The following is a 27,138-nucleotide window of genomic DNA, read 5'->3' as shown; positions in this document are numbered from 1 at the left end:
GCTGGATAACCACAATATGGGGAACTGTGTTAAAGTGTCACACCATCAGGAAGGCTGGAACTGTATTAAAAGGTCTCAGCATCAGGAAGGCTGGAACTGTATTAAAAGGCCACAACATCAGAAAGATAGAGAACCACTGTCCTAGAGGATATGTTCAATTAACTGTGAGTGAAGATGGAATTTGTGAGAGAAAAACTATTTAAATTTATATTATGATATCCTTATAAATACAAAAATCAGGAAGTTTAAGTCCTTAGGATACTTAATCTTAGCTGTTAATTTGACTGAATTGAGCTACACATCAGAGATTAATAAAGCATACTCTGCATGTGTCTGTAAACCTATTTCCAGGGATCAGTGTAATAGGTACATTGATACTTTGTAGGACAATATGGCAGCATTATTAGGGAAAAGGGGAAATAGATGATAGAATCTAGAGGAAACAAGGGTATCTCTTTGGGGGTCCATCTTTCCTGTATTTCATTTCTCTGCTTCTTTGCCACCAAAACACAAGGTGCTGTCCCCCACCATGCCCTCTTCCCCAAGATAGACCAAGAACTATGAAATTGTGAGCAACATAGATCATTCTTCCCTATAAGTTCTTCTATTAGGTCACAGCTTTGGAAAAGCAATTAATACCACTTATGCCATCACTTATGGGCTAGGTGGCCTTGGCGAGTACTCCAGGAGAAGCAATAAAGTTTCAATCATAGGGCAACACTAACAGGATAGAAATGACTTCCAGGAGTCCTGGGTGACCAGTTGGTATGGTCACAATTAATAATGTTGCCTACAAAGTCCAAATATTTCATTTTACCTGATTGAGCCCATGACCTACCTTCAAAATGGAGGTATGGCATCACAGCTAGTGTTATTTTATGTAATCTAGAATAACCTGGGAGATGGACTATTGGACATGCCTATGGGGAAATGTCTTGATTACTATCGATTGATATGGGAAGAACCATCTTAGTTGTGGGTAATAACATTCCTTTAGCTAGGAACCCTTGACCATATTAAGGAGAGGGACAACTAGGTAATAGTATATATTCATTTATTGCTCACTTTTAGTGACTGTGGACACTATAACAAGATGCTTCGAGCTCCTCTATTGCCTTGACCTCCTGACCATGAGGGACTGAAGTAATTCATTGTCTTTAGAGGATTTTATAAGAATACTTTATCACAGTGGCAGGAAAAGAAACTAAGAGAGAAATTGGTGTCAGAAGTGGGGTTGTTGGCATGATAAACCTCACTATGTGACTCTTAAGCTGCTAGAACCATTTGGGGGCTAGAATATGGAAGAATTTAGAACTATAGGCTACAAAATCAGGTGAGTATTGGAAATATAACTTAACTGGTCATTCTGGTTAGATTTTTCAGTCAGTACCAATAGGGAGAGATATGAATACTATGGATGCTGTGCTGAGAGATACTATGGATACTGTGCTGAGAGAGTCTCAGAGAACAGGGACTCTATAAGGACCTGGGGAGTCATGTGTATGATATTTTGACCATGAATAGGACTTTCTGCCCTGATAGTTTGAGTGAAGCTGAATTTAAAGATCATGAACTAGTCTTTTTGACATTAGAAATTTGAAGATAGGAGTGTATCCAGACTGAGCATATCTACATTTTACATCACTTATTCAAATCTGTTGTGAAAACCAGCAAAAAAGCAATGGGCAGAAATATGTAAAATATGTAATCAGAAGAGAGAGGGTAATTATTAAAGAGAAACATATTGTTCTATACTTTGCTATTAGAACACATGCACTGAGGGAAAGATACTACCCACACAAGGCTCTGACTTGCAGGATTGCAAACTTATCTGAAGGGCAGGGTCTAAATTGAAACAGATTTGCCAAATGACTTCCTTGTTCCTGAAAAGCAGATGCCTAGAGATGTGCTTCCACAGGATCAGGTCACAGAAACTGATGTAACTATGTTCCGAGAGGGTCAGGCTCCATCCTGAGTGAGCACATCACTGTTTCATTCAAGTTTACAGTCATTATTTTCAGAAAATAAAAACAGCAGATATATAATGTCCATAATTGGGCACTGAAACAAATGAGCACAAACACACTTATTTGCTTACCTTGCTGTGTTCACTTCTACACAATTCATGCCCAGCCCTTGAAATGGTGCTGTCCAAACTCAGCTGGGTCTTTCCACTACAATTACACCAATTTAGAAGAAAAATATTCCTTACAGACATTCTCAGGTGATTAGAATTAGAATTCTCAGGTGATTCTACACTGTGTAAAGTTTGCTATTAAACAAACCATCCGATTCATCTGTGTGACAGTGTTTGAAGGAAGGAAAGGATTCGGGGCCATAGACAGCATCTGCATTCAGGTAATATACGGTAGAGTCAAGAGTCTCTGTACAGAGACCCTGAGAGTAGTACATTCTGAAGGTACTGAAGGTGAAAACCAGGATATTGTAGAAACTCCAAGACAGTGGAGATGCTAAGATCATGGGTAACTCGGGCAGAGTTACTGGCATGGAATGGAGATTATCCAGAGGATAATCTATATGCAGATGATAGCAGAGTTAAGAGGGTGGGGTTACACAGGCTTATTGGAACCCAAATGATAACATTATGTGCCCAGATGCCAGGCATGGAGGAGTAGGGCAATTTGGTCCTTTCTCTGTTGGGTTTTGGAGTGGTTATCCTTTTTTGTTTTTGCTTTTGTTTTTGCTGTTGTTATTTGGTTTTTGTGAAAGAATAACTATTTCTTGGTTTTTTTTTCCATTTGGAATAGGAATGATATTTACTCTGTGCCATTATTCCTGAAAGTATGTAACTTGTTCTTTATTTTAGGAAAGCCCATGGACATACATTTGTGAGATTTTTATCTTGGTTATATTAACTGATATGGAAAAGTCATTTTTGTGGCTATGAACAATCTCTTGGTAGTACAACCTGGATTATAGAGAGAGTTTACTGCATGAATACTTTCAGTATCCTTTTCTTCTGACTGTGAGCATAATGTGACAAGTTGCTTCTAACTCCTCCTGCCTTGATTCCCTTGCCATGAAGGATTGCACCTTGAACTGAGAGAAAATAATTCTTCTCTCCTTTACATTTCTTTTGTCAAAGCACTTCACCACAGCAACAGGTGAAGACACAGTGGGAAGTTAGTGTTCCCAACGCATCAGAATCTCTATACATGCTTAAAAGCTACAGGTCACTGGGGGTCACAGTGGAGTAGCTGAGAAAACAGTCTTTTAAAAAGATCTCAGGTAGTAAGACTATTTGGATGCAACCAAATGTTTCTGAGCTACGGAAAGAAGTAGTTAAGTATTCTATTACTTGCCTTTACCAGCTCCTCTTCAATGAGTTTTCTTGTGCTTCTGAAATACATTTTATTCTGAAATAGCATTTTATTTTGGGAATCCTTAAAAAATCTACTCCAAATAAATTCTTCTGAGTTAGTTTGTGTGTCATCATAGGAACCCCCACCCCCAATCAGTAGTAAATAGAGTTTAAGTGTGAGCAAGCTCAGAAGCCAGAGCTTCTCCACACCACAATTCTATTAGACTTCAGCATCTACATTTTGAGAATCAGCAAATTTTGAAGTCTATTAGACTTCAGCATCTGAATTTTTGAGCATGTCATGGAGTTTCCAGCTTTCTGCAGTCACCAGCAGTCCTCTCTGCGTTCCACTCCATCATCGGACTTCCCTCTTTCCACTCCACCATCAGACTCCCTGCTTTCCACTCTACCATAGGACTCCCTGAGTTCCACTCCACCTTAGTTCTCTGAGTTCTCAAGTCATCATCCAAGGCAGAACTCAGAAGCTATGAACCCCGGGTTACAAATCTGCTGTCTGAGCAATTCCCTGTCTAGGTGCTTCCAAAGAGACAAGAATTGGAGGCGAGGACATTCACAGGTGCATTTGGGCATTTTGGTGCTGAGTGAGACAGTGGAGAAAAGACTGGCTCCAGGGAGTGACTGGGAAATAATAAAGGCAAGAGAGAGAAGGCTACACTCACATCAGCCTCAGCTCTCTTGCCGATGCCCCCTGAGGGCATCAGAACTTAACAAAAGAATGACCTAGAATTGGGAACTTCTTTGACTTTAAATTCAAATAAATGAACGAGGGTCCAGAAAAACATCCTATCAAGAATCATGACACAAAATGTATATGGCATCGGTTTAAGTCTATGAATTTTAAGAAAGAAATCAAGAGGAAGGGGCTGACATATCACCCAAATATACAACAGAAAAACATAATTTAAATCTTCTTTGAATCATTTTCATTTTTAAAAACAAAATTACTTCAAAGAACTCTGGAAATAAACTTTCCAGGTTGAAAAAATAGCTTTCCTTGAACTATTAGTGCATTAATATTCTTATCAATTCCTAAATACAACTTTAAAATCTTATAAATTAATCTCAAATTTATAAACTCATAACTTTAATATGACCTTGAAGACTACCTAATCTAGAATTATAGCCCTTTTCTTTACTTTTCATGTATTTTCGTTTGCCACAAAGACTGAGTAAGTTGGGGAAAGCACACTAGGTTCAAGGTTTTATGTCAGCAGCTTTGATGGCTCTAAAACCTCCTGCTTATTCTTCAGTTCAAGTTATAACTAAGAGCATAGTGGCCTGGGAAACTGATGGGCTACATTATCTCGTTCTTTCATTCAACAGAGAAGACTTGAAGTAATACAACGGGAAATCACTTGTTGGGGTTACCTAGTTAAAATAGAGGTAGGCTGGCCCCCATACCTTGCTACAGTGTTTATTCTTTACATAATCATGCTATTGCTTACTATTATATGATATTCCCAAAAGAAAACTCCACATCCCACCAACCACCAAGTATATGTTATATAAAGCGCTGCGTAACTGAAAACGGTAATGGTGATGAGGAAAAAGTACACACAACTTTGCTTTCACATTTTCTTTGGTTTTTTACATTTTCTCCATTTCAAGCTGTATTTGAAAATAGTGTCAACAATGGACCTAAAATCTGTACCATACTGACATATTATAAGCCCAAACCCCACATGAGCTCTCCTTGAGAATTCTCATGAGCAGGGATTTTGCCCATCCTCACCTCTGTCCACCCACACCCCAGTGTGTCCTGGTGCGGAGCTTCTCTCTACAGCACAGTGTGGAGATCGAAGGGCAATGGCAGCCCTAGGTCTTGGTGCTTGCCTTCCATCTCCTTTGAGGCCTAGGACCACCCCGGGGATTCTTCTGTCTCTGCTGCCCATCTTGCCTCAGACACACTGTGGTTACACAGTGCTACCCAGCCCAGCGTTATATGTGCTGTGCTGATGCAAACTGGGGTCCTTGTGCTTGAACAGCACAGTTCACCCACTAAGCTGCTTCCCCGGCCCTTTATCTCACAATCGCTAAGGAACTTCACCTGCTCTCCCCGCCCCACCCCTGCAGGCACTGTCTCTGGCACAGGGAAGAGTCCAGAGCAAGGATACCATGTGGAAGATCCTCTGTAGACATCACACCTGCAAAAGCTGCATGGTGGATGGGTGGACTAATTCAAGCAGGGGAAAGGAACTCGAGATCATTTTAATAGTTAACAACTGAACTCAGAAATGGTCTATTTGTCTAATGGTTTTCACTTTCATTCTTTCATTATTTTTTTTATTCGTGGGAACCCTTTAAGTGTCCATCAGAATGAAAGCTTCAGAATGGCTTCCTATTCCAAAAATAGTAAAAAGGCAAGTTCTTCTAAGGCCTTGAGAGACCTTATTACCAGACTTCGTCCCAGACTCCTTATAAGTATTCTCCGCTCTGCCTGCAACTTAGGGGTCTTGCAGAAGGATTCATGGTTCACCTACTTCAATTTTTTCTTAAATTTACCTTTCCTGTCTCGAACTTAAAACCTGTAAGCCATAATACCTCTAATTTATTTCCATCTTCAGAAAATAACACTCCTCTGAAAACCCTCCTATGCCACTAAGTCATTACTTTCTCTTTCTCTTTCTCCTTCCCCCTCATCAGAATGAGAACATTGTAGAACTGGCCTTCACCCATTCACATGAGGGTGGGTAAGTCAACCAGTACCCAGCACCTACTGAGCAGCCCATAAGGTGCTGTGCTAAGCCCTGCTGATGGTAAAGTAAAATACACATGGTATACTGTCTCCATTTAGAGTCCAGTATAAAGAGGTAGTTAATTCCATTAAAACAGACGCACAGAGCGTTATAATTACAATAAGAACTTGTGGACGTGTGTCATGTGGAATGGGGTCACCAACACAGTGTCTCTATGGGAATGACTCATAAAATGACAATGACAACTGTCATCCCTTTTGACTGTTCTCAACACATTCTCTCCTAAACATAACAAAATCTGCTGGGTGGGGACTTCCATCACCCCAAATTCGCAGATGAAGACATTGAGGAACTCAATGCCTTAACCCAAATAGTGAGTATAGGACCTGGGATTCGAACTCACACAACCTTTCTGCCAAGTTCACATTCTCGGCTCAGAAGAATGAAATCTGTGCATAGAAAATCACTCTCTGAGCAAAGAGGAGCAAATGCAAAATGTCGGTGTCAGAGGCAGAGGAGAACATGACACATCTGAAACCTAAAGGGCCAACAAAGCACAGAGGTGTAAGGAAGAGACAAGCACAAGGCAGAGGTCCCTGACAGAAAAGGGCCTTATCAGGAAGAATGGGCCACCCTATGGGGCAGGCTAAGAGTTTCAGCATTCAAAGTTTAATGGATCGTTTATCAGACAGCCGGGGGGGGGGGGGGGTGCTGTTTTTTAGTTTCAAGAAGATGCCTGCAGTGTGCCCGGTCTCCTGGCTAACATGGAAGTCTGAGGACAAGCTGGGACTAAGGGCAGTGTGGGGACAGGGGAAATCAGGTGTGATTGCATGGGGGGGGTTGACTCCCCCCCCCCATGCTGTTGCTCTGAAGTCTGAGTCCCCGCTTTGGATGCTAAGCTCACCTTTTCTGACAAGGCCTCCTCCAGTGTGGCCAGAGCCGTGTCAGTGTTGCTGGAGTCTGTCTGCAGGGACTTCACTCTGTCTTTCAGGTTGGTCAGTTGTTTGTCCTTATCCCTAAGTTGTTCTTGCAAGTTTTCAATCTAAAAATAAAGATTGACATATTCAATACACATTTTTCAATGTAACCAAAGCCAAGATTCGTGAAAACATCCCTTTTTTATTTTTTTATTTTAAGTCCTGCTACATGGGTTTAATCACATCAGTATTATTGAGATTACATCTGACTTAGAATGAAGAAGTGTTTTTGAGAACTTAATCCATTTATTGCAATTTTCTCTTCATAAGCAGAACACTCTCCATATAAATGCAAGACCCCCAGTCATTTAAATAATATTATTTCTCTGTTTCTACCCATTTAACCATACTTTTAAGGCTCAAGTCCATAGACCTTGCCATAGAGAAAGCGGGTGCCCATTCTTTAGTAGACAGAGCCCACACAGCCATCCACTCAGTCCTTTTATCCAGCAAGAAACGTTGCGATATACCAAACGTTGTCAAGTGGCTGTTTCAAAGTGATTGCATGGAAGCCAAGTAGGTTATCACCAGCAGACTGTTAATGGGAAGAACTTGTGATATAAGTCATATGCAACAAGGACTAAACACTCCATTTGGCAACTAAGTCAGATGCTGGCAGCCAACCAGGCACTTTATGCAGTATCTGCCTCCCGAAATAAACACAGAAAACAGCTGATTATAAGGTCTGCCTGGCAGCAGCTACAAGGACTTTCTCCTAGGCATTGCGTCCACTATCATTCATGTTTTTAGTCTCTGCTTTCAAACCATGTATTTCTTATCTAAGGTTTTCTTAAGCCCGCTATACAAACAAATTTATTCATATTAAGGGTTTTTAAATGACAGGGAAATAAAGCAGTACAGCTCTGAGATAAGTCCATTCAAAATATTTGTATTCTGCACCCAGCTTTCTCAGGGACTCATTCCAAATACACGCTTCCCATTGTGCTGCTCGAGCAACTTTGAGATTACTTGACTCCTTGGTATCTGGAATGGCTGTGTAAATGGTGTTGTCAGTAGTCATGACAATGGAGAGATGGTAAATAAGGTACCACTATAGCATCATCCAGCAGTGATGAATCCAGGTATGGTGAGTTGTGCTATGATTCTGAGAGTTCAGAGACGTAGAGCAGGAAGGCTCTCAGAGGTTGAGGATAGTCCAGAGCATACAGTGAGTTCCAGATCAGCCCTGTGCTACAGAGTGAACACTGTTCCAAAGCAAAGCATAATGTTGTTCTAAAGAGAAGGGAATGACGCATCTACACCTGAGGTGATGGGACCTGGACTGGGCTGATGGACCTTCCCAGTGTTTCAGTGCATCTGAGCTAATAAAGGTAATGATACTTTAGACAAAAGGGACAGACAGATTTAGACTAGGGTAAACATTTATATCCAAGAACATACCACCTTTAAAAAAAATACTGTACAAACATCTCAAGGATGATCTTGGACTTGGGAGATGGTTTGGTCTTGGAAAGCAATTGCTGCCAGTATGTGAGGATCTGGAGTCAGATTCCCAGAACTCATGTAAAGGTAGATGTGGTACATTCCTGGGTCAGATAGCCTGATGTACACAGTGGCCAACAACAGAGTCCAGTCTCAAGGTAGGAGGCAAAGATAGATACTTGAGGCTGTGTTTGACCCCCACATACACAGCTTTTATAAAAGGACACCCAAGAGGCTACAAAGCACAGAACAGAAGAGTCCCTCGTATAACTTTTACAAAAAACTAAAACAACAGCAAACAAAGAACAATTCTTTAAGTAGTTCCAGAAGTAAAAATCCCAGGAGAGACATGGTCTTGAAGGCAGGTGGTAGAGCAGAATTTCTGGATTTTACTTTTGGAAATCTCAGCAATCTCCTGATTAAATTTTCAAACCAAGTAGGGCTTTAAAAAAAAATGACATTTGGTGGTACGGGGGCAGGTTGGAGGTTGGGTATAGCAGTTAAAAGTATTTGCTGCTCTCACAGAGGATCCCAGTTCAGATCCCAGCACCCAGGTCAGGTGACTTGAAACCACCTATAATTCCAGCTCCAGAGGATCAGACATCCTCTTCTGGTCTACACTCACCGAGACAGACACACAAACACATATACATAAGTAGAGATAAAAGAAAATCCTTAAAACCTACTAGTGAGGTTGTGTGTGTGTGTGTGTATGTGTGTGTGTGTGTGTGTGTGTGTGTGTGTGTGTGTGATATCACAGATGATGAGATTGATCAGGGCATAAAGGCATATGTCACCAAATCTGACAACCTTACTTCAATTCCCAGGGCCTACATGGTAAAAGAAGAGAATGAACTCCTGCAAGTTTTCCATTTACCTCCACACATGTGCTGTGTGACACAGGCGTGTCTGCACACATACACTAACACACAAATAAATGCAGTTAAATAATATAAAATACCAACTATACAAATAAAAATGAACAAACACTATAAACAATGAGCAAAAATAACTGTTCATGCCCCCACCCCAAAGGTCCTTCTGGAAGCTGGGTCCTCTGTGATGAAGCTGAGAGGTAGTGACACCATGGAGGCTCTACCCTCATGGGTAGATTATGTCCATCCTCACTGGGTGGAATTCATCTCATTGGACTCCATTCATTCTACCAAAAGTGGTTTACTATCACACAGCAAGCCCGTTCCCCTTCCAGTCACCTGTTGCTACATGACCACGCAGGGTCAGCATTGCCCCATTATAATGCCACCTGCCACTCTGTGCTGCAGCCCATTATGCTGCCACGAGAATCTGACGCTGCTGCAATACTGGTAAGCATCCAGAACTAAAACTATTTTCCCAGTTGTACAGAAGGACCCATCCTCGGTATTTTGTAGAGTAACACAAAATAGACAAGTTGCAACAAGTTAAAAGCAATGAAATTGATTGAAGGTCTTTAAAAATCCCAATTTTGATCCCAATTGCAGATTAAATGGAAATTTTAGAATCTGAAGAGGAAAAGGCATAATATAAAATAATTCAACATTAACTTGGTAAAAATGAAGTTCCTCCGTAGAGTAATATATGTATATGCTACATATGTGTATGTATATATAGCATACTATATACATGTATATGTATAAAGTATATCTATATCACTATGAATTTTTGACAATAAAGTAAATTTTATTTTCTCCCATATTTTTCTGTATCTTCGAGCTTTTTTTCCTGAAGATAATACACAAAATAAAGATACTTCCAACCCAACTACAAAACAAAATAATGTTATTAAAATGAGTTTTGAAGGAAGTTTTACTTCTTAAAAGGGCTTATTACATGAAGAAATGTTCCTTTTACCTCCCCAAAAGTAAATTCTTTCTGAAAATTAAATTTTAGGAAGCTGGCAAATGTAAAAAATTTTTATCTGCTAGGAAATTATTATATACCTTTCTCTTGGCTTCTGACAAGAGACACAAAAAATGATTGTGATCTTATTTCTTGAAAGTGTGAAACTTCTCAAGGTTCAAGTAGCAGGAACTGATTATTGAGCAAACTAAAAACTAAGGTTAGGTTTGGGAATTTCAAAGACTGTTTTTAGGAAACTTCACCTGTTACAAAGATTCAATTCACTGGAACATAGAGAACTCACTGGTTACTGTGACTCTTGGGGTGAGAGACAGGTTGAAAGACAGGTCTGTGAACTCTAATACTGAGACAGGTCTATGTACCCCAATACTGAGAGACAGGTCTATGTACCCCAAGGCTGAGAGACAGGTTTATGTACCCCAAAGCTGAGAGACAGGTCTTTGTACCCCAAAGTTGAGAGACAGGTCTGTGTGCTCCAGACCTGAGAAATACCACACTCGTCATTGAAGAAAGATGTTTCTTGTCACAACCATCCAAAACAGTAACCATACTGTGTCTGAAGCAAGGGCTGCACTTTCAGAGCAGATCCTTGAAGAGCAAGCAAGGAATGGCAACTTTCAGATCCTAGGGACTGCCTAGCAACCATGATCTTCGGTTTAAGCTAACGTCTGAAATTGTACAGTCTCAGACTCTCTCTCAGAGAGAATTCTTGACTCTCAATGAGCCAGGCAAGATTCAGATTGATAAGATTATGACTTCATGCCTGAGGATCCTTCATCGGCTTCCACTCTACTCAAGGCCATTCATGAGGCCCTTCAAGAGATGGTCCAAGAGCTGGAGCTAGCACATGACTAGCAGGAGTGAGATCCTAAGTTCCCCAGGACTGCCAGAAGAAACAAGCAAAAGAGAATTCACTTGCCCACCCACCAATCCCTACGCTGGCTGCCATTTTGACAACCCATGCTGCCAGGAACAGACAGTACATTTTCCTGCCTTCGTCTGCTACTTGTACTTGGAGAGCTCTTCCCATTCCAACTCTGTACCTGTGCAACTCTGACTCAACCCTTTGATGCCAACACATACCCTTTATCCTTCAGATAGCCTTCTCTGCCACACAAGTTCTGCCCCTTCTCTGCCCCTCTGCACTTTTTATACACATTAGGATGGCCTTGTCAAAGGCTGGAGAGGCAGCTGAGGGGGCAATCTGTCTTTTCACGTGATTAGCTCTGCAACTCTGCTGTAAGCTCATTTAAGACAAGTGAACATCTCTGGCCATTCATTTGTTGAATAAAGTAAGGAAGAAAAAAGAGGTATGGTGACTAAAGAAATTGCCTTATAAAGAGACCAGAGCAAGGAATGCTGGGTTCATTTGGCTCTTGGATTCTAGAAAGAAGAGATTAAAAAACGCTGAGTAAGGTCTTTATAGAGGCTCATGCTATAGCATGCTTATGTTTGTAAAGCTTACCCAATGGTGTCTTTCTGTTTTACTTTATGAAATTCTGAAACTCAATTACTAAAAAGGTCTTTTGTTTTTCCTTCAGACATATTTCCAGAATTTTGATATCCATACCTTGGATATTAGTTTAAAGTTATTAACTGGAGCTACAGAGGCAACCAGACAAACTTAATCAAATAAACAGTAGTAGTAGTAGTAGTAGTAGTAGCAGTAGTAGTAATAGTAATAGTAGTAAGAGTAGTAGTAGTAGTAGTAGTAGTAGCAGGTAAATTTACAAATTTACCAAAAAGGCAAAGATTATATGAAAAGGCTTAATTCTATGCTTAAAGTTCTGACACAAGTGGCCCAGGAGAGATGCTACTACCAAGCAATGGACAGCAGGTATCTGGGCTATGGGGCGACTACTATATAACATCACCACCCATGACCATGTGACCTTACAATCACCACAGTGGAAATGTGTCATCAAATTCCCAGCATTCCAACAGCTCTGACAGGTGCATTTAGCTAAATAAAAAGCAGAGACAAGATTAAGCTGATAACATAAGAGCAAGAGAGCCTGAGAATGCAAATGCTGGCTCTTCTCACTTTCCTGAGTGAGATGCTCTTCCTACTGCAGCAGGGAAGCTAGACTCTGGTGGCCAAACAACCGACTCATATCTACAGTATCTATGGAGAACTTCATTGTTCCAGACCCAGCAGACCCAGCGAACAGATGTGAGAAAAACACAGATGTTATTTTCAATCCCTCCTCCCTTCCTCTCTTCTACCATCTCACATGATATCATCCATGCTGACTTGATAAATATTCAGCTGTCATTACTTTTCTCCATTTTGATAATTTTGTGACTCTGAAAATGTAACATAAACATACTCATGAAGTATATAACCTTCAGACTGGCTTCTTGCACTGACCATAACTGTCTAGAGATTCATCCAAACTGTTAAGCTGTTCAATAATTCATTACTATTTATTTCTGAGTGGTGCTCTGTTGTGTCACTGTGGCGGTTTCTTTAACTATATGCCTGTTTAAAGGCATTTAGGTTGTTTCCAGTTTGGGCTAGTACAGGTATTTTACTATGAACATTCACATACAGGTTTGTGTTTTTTATCTTCAAAAGAATTTTTCACTACTCTGGTATAAATGCTATCCCAGGATGATTTCTAGATCATATGGAAGTTGTTTTTATTATGTAAAACACTATTGAATTACCCTCTAGAGCAATGGTTCTTAGCCTTCCTAATGCTAGACACTTGAATAAAGTTCCTTATGGTCCCCCAACCATAAAAGCATTTCATTGCTGCTTAATAACTATAATTTTGCTATGAACTATAATGCAAATATCTGATATCCAGGATATCTGATATGTGACCTGCAAAAGAGTGTCAACCGACAAGACGAGAATCATTGCTCTAAAGTTTGAACATTTCATATTTCACCTCTTCAATGTAAGAATGGTCTGGTTTCCCTACAGTCTCACCAGTGTTGTCACTAGTAGTGATTCTAGTGCCCTTTTACTCTGATTTCCGCCATGGCTAGTGATTTGAAAATGTTACCTTGTGTGCTTTACAGTGATTTGTTCCAAGTCTGTGGCTTATATTTTAGTCTTTTTGACAGGAGCCTGACTTCTAGTGCTGGGAGAGAGGCTCAGGAGTGATGGGTGCTCAGTCAGGGCTCTTCTGGCACAACTGGCACGGGCATCCTGAACTCAGCACTTAGAGCAGGCAAGACATGATGGCAGACAGGCTGGCCTGCTGGGCTTTGCTCATGACATCTTATGGGTTAACTGGATCATTGCTAAATGGACTGAGCTTCCCTTCCCTTCCTTCTGTCCATTGCCTTTTTCTTCCCTGTGTCATTTCTTGTTGGCAGAGTTTCTGTCACAGAGTTCTGGGACAGTAGCCTGGAGCAGGAAGAAAACCCAAGAAGTCCCTAGGATTTGTTCAGGAAGTTCCCACAGAGCTCTTTCCTGCCGGCCTGCAGAGTCTTTTATGATTACTGAGAGAGTTTAGAGCTAATAGGACTTTGAGAACTTGTGCTATCTAGAACTGAAAGCCACTAAAAGCTTTTTACACAAATGGATTATTTCATTTACTCCTAAAACTCTCACCATTGAAATAAATCTAAGAAGCTGGTTGAGTGAAGGTTCACATTTGCTCTGATTGGGGAGGCCTCACTCCTGCTTCACCTTACCTTAGCTGTTCAGATACCTGGCAGAACCTGGACTCTCAGACCTCGTCCTGCCACCAACACAGTTGAGGATCCATTGCCACCAGAGGGTAGAAGCAAGGGAGTCAGGTTCCAGCTGGGGAACAGAGGAAAGGTTTGCAGAAGATACTCTCTCTGTGATTCACTCTCAGGAAGAAGTCCCGTGGAAAATACATTCCAACAAGCTCACTATGATGCAAAGTCCTGGACTGGCCAAGATGCCAGAATAAAGACTTGCATCACACCACTAAAATTTGTATTTTCAATCATGGGTTGGCACACAGTAGGTCTAAAGTAAATATTCTTTAACTGAAGAAAAAAAAGTGACCATTTAAATACTCTGGGTTAAACTTGGCTCAAATTACTTCCTCCCAGACAATTTTCTTGAGAACAACCACATCGTGACACCCTGTGGAATACTTGAGATACTGCACAATTGCAGCTCTGCCTAGACCAGAGTTGATGCAGAGATACCACAAAGGAAACTGCTCCCCAAGGTGCGTCGCCATTGTTCAAAGGTCTCCAACAATATCATCCACAGTCTGACCCCATGGTAAGTAAGGCATTTGAAACTGAAGGGGGGGACAACGGCTTCCCATGCTTGGCGGGTCTCCATATTCCAGAGCATTCGTGATTTCCTTCTTAAAACTAATTTTAAAATGTTAACCTAGACAGTATGTTCTCAAGTGGTATGGAATTTTGTACAGTTTTTCCTTTAGATATAAAACGAAATAAGCAGCAATTTTTAAAACATCCCCACATTGTGCTAAAATAGAACATTTGTTAAAAACCCAGTGATAAATGACACCATCCAGGGCAGCCCCCAGAGGTACTCCTACGGTGAGACCCTTAAGAGCTCACACTGCAGGCAAGCTGTTTGGTACCCTGGCCATGGCTAACAGCCCTGCAGAGAGAACAGGGGAGGCCTTGAGGCATCCTCAGCAGGGAGCGGCCCGATGTCACAAAATTCATTTTTACTGAATGGACTGATGAAAAGATTTACTTTTTTCCACATAAAATCCTGATAGTCCATTAAATTTAATGTGTAAAACACTATTTTTTTTTCATATTTTGTCCACCCTCAAATAAAAGGCGAAGTTTATGCAAGGGATCACTGCAAGTAGCAAAAGTACATTTGCATACACATTTAACAGGAAATGACTAAAAAGATTTTATGGCACTAATTTTATCTGAAGGTCTACAGCTTAAATGTGTTGTACAAATTGGGAGTAAATTCCAACCAGGCCAGGACAGCTCTCATTTTTAAATTCTTCCCTGTTTATTCTAATAGTTTCTGACACCAGCAAGGATTCTGCTTATTAGAATATGCAAAGCACTCTGAGAAAAAGAAGAATTAAAAAAAAGAAAATAATGGGATACACAGGAAAATGTAAAACGAACCCTTTAAAATCTCACACAATTCGGACTCTATTCACAATGTGTCATTTCCCCTCAGATGTTTCCAAGGTGGAGTCTCTTTTAACCCTTGTGCATTTGTGTCTACTATATTTAAAACTTGAAATTTAGTTGACAAGATACTGCATGCCTCCTATGCCTTGCTTTATTGCAAGTTAATCCCTACACTAAAATGCAGTTGCAACAAACTTTACAAGTGCAGTGTGCCTGCTATCTTTGACTGTTTAAATAAAGTGCATTTTAGTAACTAAAAAAATTGACATTCAAGGTCACTTAAAGAAATCATTAGACTCTGAATAAAAACATCTTTTCTTGTCCCCACACTGTCAATAAACAACATGATAATCTTGTCACATTTTTGGCCACTGTCTCAGGAATGCATCTTAAGTACTCAAAGGATTAAATTAAATCTCACCTGCAGACAGGCTTTACAATACCGGCAGAAACCTTAGTTCTCAAAGGAAAATTACTTTCATTATCTTAAGTTAAAACCAAATATTCTGTCCTCGGGAATTTGCAGGAAAATAACAGAATCCAAGAAAACAGCTTGAGAAAACTTCAAGAGCGTTTGCTCTTTAAGACCTTGTCTGAAAGAATTATTTAAGGGAGAATTTCTTTTAGAAAATATTTTCTCAAGGTCATGCTAAGACAGCTATAAAACTGTGTCATTTAAATTACTTCAAGTTGATGCCTTTCCCCAATTTTGATTCTATTCTTGGGGGTAGAAGACTTTGGGTTTTCTTTGAGAATTATTTTATTCCTGCTTACTACTTTGAATTTGGATTGTCTATAGGCTTTTGCTTTTTAAGGAAATTATATAATTTTAAGAGCCAAACATTTAAAAAACAAGTGAAGACTAAGAATATAAGATGTATCATTTTAAGCTTAAAAATAAGAGGAGGGACTAGTATGAAATTAGAAGTATTTGTGCGTGTAAATGAAAATGAAAGTATTTCAATACTTACCAAATTGTTTTCCAACTTAAAGAACACTATGGACTTTAACAAAAGCTCTGTGGATAACCACTCACATGAGAGAAACTACCCTACTAAGAAAGCATTTCAATAGCCCCCACATGCATGCATGTGTGAGCTATTGAATGTGTGTGTATGCACAAGCAAACACACACACACACACACATATACACACAAAGTCAACCATATTATTGTAAGAGTAAATGGGGGCAGACAGAATTAGGACTCAGTCAAATTCTGGATTCTTGAATCATCTACTTCCTAAATAGATAAAATCCTGACCCTTTCTCCTTAAATCCAATACAACCCCAGAGAAAGGACAAGAACTATCTGACTGGAAAAAAAAAAATGAACATTTTGTCAAGGAACCTAGATCATTATTTACAGACAACTTACTCTGTTATTGGTTTGTATCCTTCATGCTAAATGAATGTTCTGTCCCCTACAGCAAATGTTCCATTTCAAAACACAATAACAGATGCAAGAAATAGAAACCACCAAGGTAATAGTCCTGGTGGCTGTAGAATGTATTTTGTGGTAGATTGGGGGAAAAAATGAACAAAACAAGAAACAAGAACACACAACGTGACTACAAATGAGTCTGTATGAATTTCACCATCGACACAATCTGTGAAGCCAGTCTGTCTCATAATATGGCTCATGGTTAAGTTACAATCCAAGCTTTGTGATATAGGGATTGAAGTGTGCTTCAGAATACACTGTCTTTAAAAGAGTCCCCCATTAACTGACATTTAAGAATTGAAGGAAGTACTTGCAAACTAACTTTTTATTTTCATCTTACATAGAAGCATACATGAATAGTGGTATGTCTCCACTTAGATATTTGAGCATAATCCATTCTTAAGCTTTGTAATGTTTTTTATGATTTATACATTTTATCTTTTTACCTACTCTTAATAAGTCTGAGCCTAGTCTTAAACTGTGAGAAACCCAGTTTCGAATGGTCTTCCCAGGCCCGGAAGATGGTTGGTTTCTGGGTACCCCAAGCCTTCTCTCTCTCTCTCTCTCTCTCTCTCTCTCTCTCTCTCTCTCTCTCTCTCCCTCCCTCCCTCCCTCCCTCCCTCCCTCTCCCCCCCTCTCTCTCACATACACACACCCTACCCAGTAACTGTGATGATCTTTAACAGTTATCCTATGTGAAAATAAATGTGAAATAATTACTAGAAATAAGATTTTCTGGCATGGGGCTAAGGTTAAACTGCTTCTCGAGATTCTAAGAATATTTGTAGGTATATGTTGATCATGCATAAGAATGGGTTTCATTTTGAAATTTTCACCTATGAATAGAATGTGGTTTGATGATACTCACTCCCAGGCTCCTCCCTTGTCCCCCTCCCCTGCTCCCCTTCCTCTTCTCAGGTAGCCTCCCCTCTACTTCCATGTCTTTTGGTTTGGTTTTTAGGTGTTTGCTGTTTGCATGGGGCACCAAATGAGTTTCACTAGGGATACTGAGCAACGGCAGCCATGAGAGGTTGCTTTCCCGGGGGCACAGACACCTTACCAATGGCTGCATTGCTTTCTAAACACAGTGTGTGGTATTCTTCACTGACACAAAGGAATGAGCAGATAGATCACAAGGCAGTAATTTAGCATCCTTTAAGAGGTAGCAACATGCAAATGTTTACACAAATGGAAACAGCCAGAGACCCCAGCAGGATCTCCTACTTCAATCATCCATTCTGTGGTGACAAATCATACATCAGCAAATATACATACAGATATTTGTGTTAATATTCAGCTATTAAAGTATTGAAATATCCATAATGCTAAAGCTTCTTGTTGGTTGGCATATGAGGACGATTTAGATAGCTAGTTCTAAGATGCTTGAGCCCAGGACCAGAGTCACTTATGGTCCAGAGAGAAGGTCAGTTGCAATCTGCCTGCTGAACTAGTTTGATATGTGACTTAATCTAGTAGATTTTCTCAAGCATTGGAACCAAAGCATTTGTACAGCAAATGAAGATTAACAGTAACAACCTATTTCTTCCCTAACCATTACGTTCTTCAGAACACTGAAGAAACAATATTCTCCCTACCCTCTAGGAATTGAGGTTATTTTTTTTAAGTCTAAGGATCCAAAAGCATTATTCCATAAGTTTTAGTCAATATGCATCCCAGCTCCTCCATACACATACACCACAAATATAAGGATCCAGGCCAGGGCAGTGCATGGGGAGGAAATGGGTCTCTCTAGCTCCATGTCCACTCTAAAAACAGCATAGACATTGGGAGTGTTTGCATTGATTATGTGCACATTCTGAGATGGTCAGGGTTTGAGAATAACTCATCTCCCTTAAAGGACCCTTCAATGGGAAGTCGCTGGTTACTTATAATTACTCTACATACAGCCTATCTCTGTTTGGAACACCTTGGAAATAAAAAGACTGGAGACATAACAGATTTCCATTAAAAAGGAGTACTGATCAGGTAAATTCTAGATGCTTCAGTATAAATGAAAGAAACTCTGTTTCATAGCTCTGCATCTTAAATTCCTATTACAAGGGCCTGTGGTCTAACTGGTATTGGGCAGATGAGCTGAAATGGTTAAGAAAGGCTTTTACTTTCTTCCTTTCAAGCTTGGTGTCCTTCACTCTTTTCCAGCAGTCACCAGCTGCATTTGAGAGGTCTGATTACAGCACAGGCAGAATTTACAAAGTCCAATAATGATGCAGGCCCTATGTTCATTTGGCTAATGGAAAGGAGTCTGTCTTCTGCTAAGTGTCAAGACTCCAATCTCATCTGCTAGACTGACAGCTGAAGAGAGCACAAACCCAGCTTCTTTTCCCAATTAAACACAGGCTCCTTTCTCTTCCCTGGGAGACCAGTCCTGTTGTGCAATTGGATATTTAAAGAAGCAGTCTGCTTTTGTTTATGCACTTTTGTTTCCTATTAAGAGCCAGAATGTGTTTTGCTCTTTTTTTTGTCCAAGGCAGCTTCCCCACGTACAGTTTCTGAATCCCAGGGATAGATGGCTGAGGATGGCAATCAGCAGCTTGATTCGTTAACAGTCCCCTAATACCACTGGATGCTGTCTTAATCAGAGGCCACACCGAAGGAAAATTATTCAAATCTGTATGGATCCAAAGGTGTCACATGGCAAGTCATTCCATCATATTCTGCAAAAGCACGAGATGTGGGAAGTTGATGCTGCTAAGACATGGAAGTCTCTTTCCAGAGAATAGATCAGGGTTTGTAGACGCTGGCTTAACGTGCAGCATGAGCCAGCTGTGAAGCCAAAGGCAGCATTCAAAACACACAGCATACTGAAATAAGCCCTCAGAAGAAAACTGAGGGGGAAATGGCCAGGAGCCAAGGTACTGACACCCTGAAAAGAGTGCCCATCTCTTCCAAGGCATACTTTCAAATCCACTGTGTGTGTGTGTGTGTAAGGCAAAAAGGTTAGCTGTAACTTTCTAAAACTTGCTCTGGTGCCTAATTTTCCACAAGTCTCTCCCACTCTACTTCTTCTTTGACTTGGCACAGGAATCGCTGGCAAGAGGGGCCACTTGTACCCTCACCAAAAGGGGCAAGTGGCTAATTATTTCTGTCCAAGCCCATCTGCACGCGAAATCAGTTGCAGATGTAGAGCTGTACCCACCAAAAGAGAAGTTGGTTCCATAGCACAGGCCTGAGAGATAGAGATACCAGGAAAAACAAGCTACAGCCCTCCAATGGGAGGGGGCAGGGGTAGGGTGGGGAGGTGTAGCCCTGTTTGGGTCTATAAATGTACTGTCATGGTAGTTTTCTTTTAAAAAAATTGAGAACGGCAAGCAAAATTGGAGATGGGTAGAAGGAAGAAAGAAAGGAAAAACAGAAGAGGGGAAAGGGTAGAAAGAATGTATTTAAGGAGATTTGGATAAACAGGTTAAAACTGCTCTCCACGCTTATCTTAATCTAAATGCTGAGCCTTAAGTTCCTCTAAAATCCCCACTCTGCCTCAGTCTCCTTCTTACAAGGAGGACAGGGGAAGGGAAAAGGAGCTATGGGCAAGGAGCACTTAATGCATTCTGAAAGGGTTTCCCACATTAAGTACTCTGCTTTCTGGCTTAATCCTCCTAAGGAGCCTCTCATTTGGTGATGTGATCTGTTTTACAGACAAGAGTTGCCATCGCCAGGTGGAAAAGGGAGAGTTGAATCCAAATCTGTTGGAGACTAAACATGGTGAAGTTTAGTGGCAGGAAACTCATTAAGTACCAGTGTTATAGAAAAACCAATCAGGCCAGCAGAATACTGGGGATTGAGCTGAGCTATGGGCCACTGGCGCTCAGCAAAGAACGGGACAACTGAGGAGAGAGGTAGATGAAGAATCAGCAGGAAAAACTGCAAAGTGCAGTGCCCTCCCAGGCACAGAGGCCGAAAGGACAGGAGAACAGCTAGACTGGTGACTCTCAACTGTCTTAATGCTGCGACCCTCATGTTTCGGTGACCCCCAACCTTAAAATTATATCGTTGTTATTTCGTAACTGTAGTTTTGCTACTGTTATGAATTGTAATGTAAGTATGCAGAATATCTGATATGTGATGCCTGGGAAAGGGTCATTCAGCCCCCAAAGCTGTCTCTACTTAATGTTGAGAACCACCGAGCTAAAGGCTTCACAGGCACAGATCACAAAGCTGTCCATCTCTGGGGCAACACTGTTAGTTTCTAATGCCATGACTGAAGTCTCAGCAATGCTGAAGTATTCGCGTATTCTGACCTCCACCTCCTTGTCCACTTAGCTCACTGTTGTGTGTCTATAGAATGTGGGTGGTATGTTTTACAGATATGTTCTTGACTATAAATCCAAGCAGACAGAACCTGCCCCATAAGAGGCTCTCCGTATGAACCAAATTCTGGGAGCTATGGGGCAACAAGCATTTATCAAGCTTCTGAAAAGCTAGGGCTCACTCTCTAGGGGGCCTGCAAGATTTGAGATATCACTCGACAAGGAAAACGGAGAGCCTCCCAATGCTGGAGTTGCATCTTATATGATCAAGTACATCATCAGCCTAAGAGAAAGTAGGACTCCCCAGGACAGACAAGAACACCGAGCCACTTATTCATCTGCCCTGAACTGAAGATGATGCCCCTCCAGACAGTCTTATTTAATGGACAGGTCTCAGCCCAGAGCTGGACACGGCTAAGAACTGCAACACAGCAGTAAGCCACACAGCCCTGATTGAAAGAAACTTACCCAGAAATGGCATCTTTGTTACTCTTTCCATTGTAATAAAATACGTGGACAAAAGCCATTTAGGGGATAAGGAGTCTGGTGCCTAGTTTGAGGGTATAGTCCACTGTGACAATGAAGTCACAGCTGGGAGAGCTTAGGAAAGTTGGCCGCATTGTATCAACCTCAGAAGTATCCCCAGAGGCCCACCAGGTAGGTGACTATTTATCACATCAAATGGACAACTAAGTTTAACCATCACAAACAACAAGGATGCAGAGTGATGTTCCATACAAATATGGAGCTCTCAATCTTGTGGAGTCAGGAACGATTTCTGCAGGAAATGACAACTACAATGAGATGTAGGGCATGGCTCACCCATAGTTAATAATAGTAAGGATGCTGGGAGAGAATTATGACAGAGAAAGTAAAAATCACCGATAGCCTGAAGGGAGGCCACAGAACCAAACAGGCAAGATGACTGTCAAGGGGTGTGTCCCATGATAATGACTGTACGTTAACACAGGAAAGAACAAGCGACTGCAGTTCATCTATGCCATGGGCATACGGTCAGAAATGAAAAACAGCAGACCACCAATTCCTATAGTAGCATGATGAACCACAGATACCTTATGCCATGTAAAGAAAGATAGACCCAAAAGACTAAGTATGTATCTCCAAGACAGCCTATAAAAGGCACAACAGTGCGGGTGAAATAACAGATCAATAGTTATCCAGGTACTTTGGTGATCAGACAGCAACACTAGAATAATGAGATTATAAATCTGGACTACAGGTTGATCTCAACGCCGTAAACATTTGTTTAAGTATGTAGAATGCACACTAACAGGGTGAACTTTACTATTAACTTACTACCATGGACACAGAGCCACAGGAGTCTTCTTCACAGTTGGCCTAATCTTTGATGGTTTCTAGGCTTCATTTCCTCATCCATGACATGGGCATGCTGTTCACTGTCCTAATGATGTCACCGGATTTGGAAAGGATTAAATGGAATAATATATATCTATAAAAGAATAAAATCCCATCTCAATGCATGGTGGTAACGTGTCATGAGTTTTAGCAAACATTACCCATGATAGTTCTTTAAAACAACACTTCAAAGATACCAAAGTGGTTTATACTCCTCCCTTCTGAATGCCAGGCAATAAAGAGGCTACTCCTTCAACGCTGCCACGGGGAATGCCAGCATGCGATGAGCTACAGCTCACAGCCCCTCCCTGATCAGCTGAGACCTTTGGAATCATCAGGAACTCCTACTTTAGGTTCCTGGTAAGATAAATGGCCTGATGGCTATTGATTATAGGGCAACAACTATATTCAGTTGGGGCTTTGGATTAAGGTCACAGTCTTTGGAAAAACAGAATAAAAAAAAATACAACTTCATCCTTTCAATAAAATTGTGTACAGTGTCCAAATTCCAGGTTATTTGTTGTAGGATATTGGGTAGTGTTTGAAATCTCAGATCTGTACATACTAGTGGCCCAGAGTGGCAGGTCTGAGTGGAGTAACAACACATAAACACTGTTAAACAGAAAGAGGAGCCTGGAGATGCCTCTGTGGTCAAGAGCACAGGCTACTCTTCTAGAAGACCCAGGTTCAATTTCCAACACCCACATTGAGGCTCACAACTCTTGTAATTCCAATTCCAGGAAATCCAATTCTCTCTTTTGGATTCTGCTGGCACCAGGTATACACATGGTGTGCAGTCATATATTTATATAAAATACCCATACACATTAGAACTTATTTTAAAACCAGGGAAATTTGAGTTTGGTGATTAAAAAAATAAAAGGTTAGAGCCACTCCGATTCAAATGACTATATCCAGTTTTATTTAAAGATAAGCAGGTAAAGCGTTCATCTGTACAGGAGATACAATCTAATTGGCTGATGTGTATTCTGGGGAGGTAAGCTGTGCACTGACAGCCTGGACCTAGGTGGAGCTCTGGTTTTGAATCCGGGAGACCTGGTGGGTACTTGTCACTGGCATGGGATGGTTTGACCACACCCCTTGGGCCCCTGGCTCCTATCATAGCTACAGCCTCACAAAACCCCTCCACAGAGAGGTGTGTGGCTATCAGTCACAAAGGAGCAGTAGTACCAAGCCTTTCTACGAGCAGATAAGATTCCCCCGAGCTCTCAGCCCAAGCCAATGAGAAATACCTGTTGTCAAACCCTGAACCACCCCAAAACTGTATATACATACTAACACAAATCCTACAGTTTTTATTAAAGATATGAGAGGACTACTCTGTGGTCTGAGAGCTTCTGTTATAAGAGCTGTAACACTTGGGAAGAGGTCTGTTCTCCAGAAACACCACCCACAGCTCTGCTGCACTCCTCCCTGGCTAGAAGACCTCTTGTCAGGCCAGCCCTACCCAACTCAGCATAGGGTTATGTGGAGTAACCAAGACAGCAGAAACAGAGGTAGTGCCAGTTGCAGAAGCAGAAAGCTGCAGAAGCGACTTTCTTCCCCCTGCCTGCACCCTCTCCCCTCTGCCAGAACTCTTGCACCCAGCTGGGCTAGAGATCTCTGTAGGAAGCCACCAGTACACAGTCCCACAGTGTATTAAATGTTTATTATGGTCCATGTTCTCTGCTAGCTAGGTATTCCTTCCCGACAGATGTTTTCAATATCCACTATGCTATTTCATACTCTTAACAATCCTATGCAAATGGTATTCTGTGTTCTTACTCTGTTCATTAGAAAACTAAGGCTTACTACCACAAAACAACTAGAGCTGTTTTACACAACTAGTGAGGCACTGGCTTGAGACACGGCTTGATTACTTAGGGGTTATCTCTTTCTCAAATAGGCATTTATTTTTTTTTAAATAAAATATTTTTTTCAATATTTAAGTCAGCAAGAAAAACTGCTCCAGGACAGCCCAAAACCTTGTTTTCAGGATATGTCAATTTTCAATCAAGTGAGGTGCCTCACACTTATAAGTCCAGAACTTAGGAAGGTGATACAGGTGGATGGCCGTGAGTGAAAGGCTAGCCTGGGATACATAAGTGAGTTCCAGGTAGTCTCTCTCAGTTTCTACTTAGTCATTCAAAGTGACTCTCCTGTTGTATGCATGTACTTTTGTGGCAAAAGCAATTAAGATTTGATATGAAACACTGAGCTTCAGTGCTGCAGCAGAGGCTAACATGGGGTTACACCATTCATAAGCTTGTCAGAGACACAGGCCCTGTGTGTAGAAACTACTAGAGCCCCATTAAACTTAACTTGAAACAACAGTCCCAGTGACTAAGTCTCATCAGGCAACAACTGCTACACAGATTGCCTTTTTCCACCAGCCAGCCAAGGGATGACAAGAACCACGACACAGCCTCCACACTGAACCTGGTTCCTATATCCTCTACTGGATGGCAGGTTGTCCTGCTGAAGAGAATAGCAGGAGGAAAAGATACAGGCATCCTTAACCCTGAATTTCAGGGATTTTTCTCTTTAAACGGAGGAGCATGTGACACGAGTAATGACCTTCCCTCCCAGCGGGTAACCATAAAGTGCACGGAAAATGAAATGGTTTGATTATCTTTATCATCAGTAAATTTTATTGTAATCCAAGGCCAAATAAAAGCATGTCTGGTTCTGATATACAAGCTCAGCTTTTATGTTCAAAGAAAATTTGACTACAGTCATCAAGGCTGTTCGTTCAAGCTCATGCAACACTTTTCCTACTATAATGTCCAGGGAAGCAGGTGACAGAGACAAAATGCAGAGGTCACTGGGTTGGCTTCCAGACCTGCCACTCTCGGGAGGCCCATGTGTCCAGCAGTAGCAACCTAGTTGCAGGAAGCTTCCTCTCTGCAGTGACTTCATCCTATTTCTTCTTTATCATCCAGACTTGAGTCTCCCCTCTCTTCAGCTCTCCTTGCACCCACTAGTGTTGAGAGGCATAGAAGTATTCTGCTTAGTACTGCCTGCCCACACATCCTTACCACTAACAACAGGACTAGAACAAGATTATAATGGGCTGATGGCATTTAGGGTATCCTCACTCAAGAAATGCAGAGGCATTGATTGCTATAAAATTCATAATGTAAGCATGAGAACATGTAAAACAGGGCTTTGGAGGAGGCACAGGCCAGGTAAGGAACAGCAAGGACAAGGACTTGAGCATCATTATCTTCCCAGTAAACTTATCTCCAAAGTAATAGTGGATGTTTATTGAGCAATGTTCCTAAGACCCCTCAGACCCCTGCCTTCCCAGGCCAGGGACTTGGCCTTTGTCATGTGATGACACTTCTTTCATGTTGACAACAAATGCTTTGGAAAACCTGTCTCTACTAGGGCTCAAGATTTAATGTGATCAATACTTCAGAAATACTTCTGATGATCCTCATAAGCTGACAGACAGAAAAGGTGCAATGCCTTTTGGTCTTCAGAGTTTCCTTTATGTTGAAAAGACACTTGCACACTTGAGCAACAAGAGAAGGCCAATTTGCCATGCTCCAAATTGAAAGGAAGTGTCACAACCCAGAGTGAATGTCAGATGGGGGAAGGGAAAAGGCAAATTAACAACCCAGACCAGGTCACAGGCTTGAGGCTGACCTGCAATAAATCTGTTTCTACTCTAGGCATCGTAACTAGGAGAGCTGGAGTCGCCTAGTGTCACGCAGACATGGAATAAGTATGAAAGGGTATTACTTTTCAAGAGGTTGGACTAAAGACTAGCAATCACTGGCCCTTCCTCAGCATTTCTGACTAAAAGATGGATGGACGTTGTGGCACATGCTCTCCCAAGTGCTTCGTGAAAGGAAGCCCTAAATCTTCCTCTCGTTGCTTTATAAGATTAGATAAGGGATGTGTTAAGGGTCTAGCAAGGAAGTGGTACATCCCTGATTAGGGATTCCCTTTTTTAAAAAGGAGAGGGGGTACAGTAATAGCCACCCCTCTTTTCTTGCTCTGGTGAATGCTCACAGCTTCATTATAGGGCAGGCACTACTGAGAGTTCACAGAGCTCATCACAGAGACCAGGAATGGGGGAGCTGTCAGCGCTAAGGAATTGGGTTAAACCACAAATGAGAAAGAAAAAAGCCAAAATTTGACTCTAGTTGTTTCCTTCCCCCTATTGCCCTGAGACAATTCTTTATTTTTCTTCTCCTTTTCCTCCCACATATGCACCATAAACAGTGCCAAATAAACCCTAATACATTTTATCTTTGATTTTATTTACTTACATTTCAATTGTACCAGAATATAAATGTTAACAAATTTACCATCTAAACCACTTAAAGTATTCATTTCAGAGGCCTCAAGTGCATTCCACTTAACGTACGCGTTGACAGCTGGTTATCCATGGAGATTTCAGCTTGCATGACTAGAGCTCAGCACCTGTACAGAAGCACTTCCTATAACACCCTTCACCTGTTTCCCCCTTTCCTTTAATCTGTCAGCATCATATCCATAGACCATTCCTTAGACATGCTTTGGACTATTGAATTTTCAGAACTATTAGGTTTTATAGTAATTGCAAATCCTCATACCTTTTTCATTCTACAGATATAAAAAAGGACCCACCTTACCAACAGGAAGATGGTATGAGGATAAGAATGAGCT

General features: G+C 41.2%; 1 protein-coding gene across 1 annotated transcript in view; it reads right to left on the bottom strand.

Moving 5' to 3' along the window:
• Nucleotides 1-27,138, bottom strand: part of Erc2 (ELKS/RAB6-interacting/CAST family member 2) — an 841,184-nt gene that overhangs the window by 459,795 nt on the left and 354,251 nt on the right. Inside the window, 1 exon segment of the mRNA XM_052190312.1 lies at nucleotides 6,944-7,081. Coding sequence (XP_052046272.1) covers nucleotides 6,944-7,081 — 138 coding nt within the window.

Source organism: Apodemus sylvaticus, chromosome 8 (genome assembly GCF_947179515.1).
Source record: "Apodemus sylvaticus chromosome 8, mApoSyl1.1, whole genome shotgun sequence".
NCBI lineage: Eukaryota > Metazoa > Chordata > Mammalia > Rodentia > Muridae > Apodemus > Apodemus sylvaticus.
This window is presented reverse-complemented; position numbering and strand designations above follow the sequence as displayed.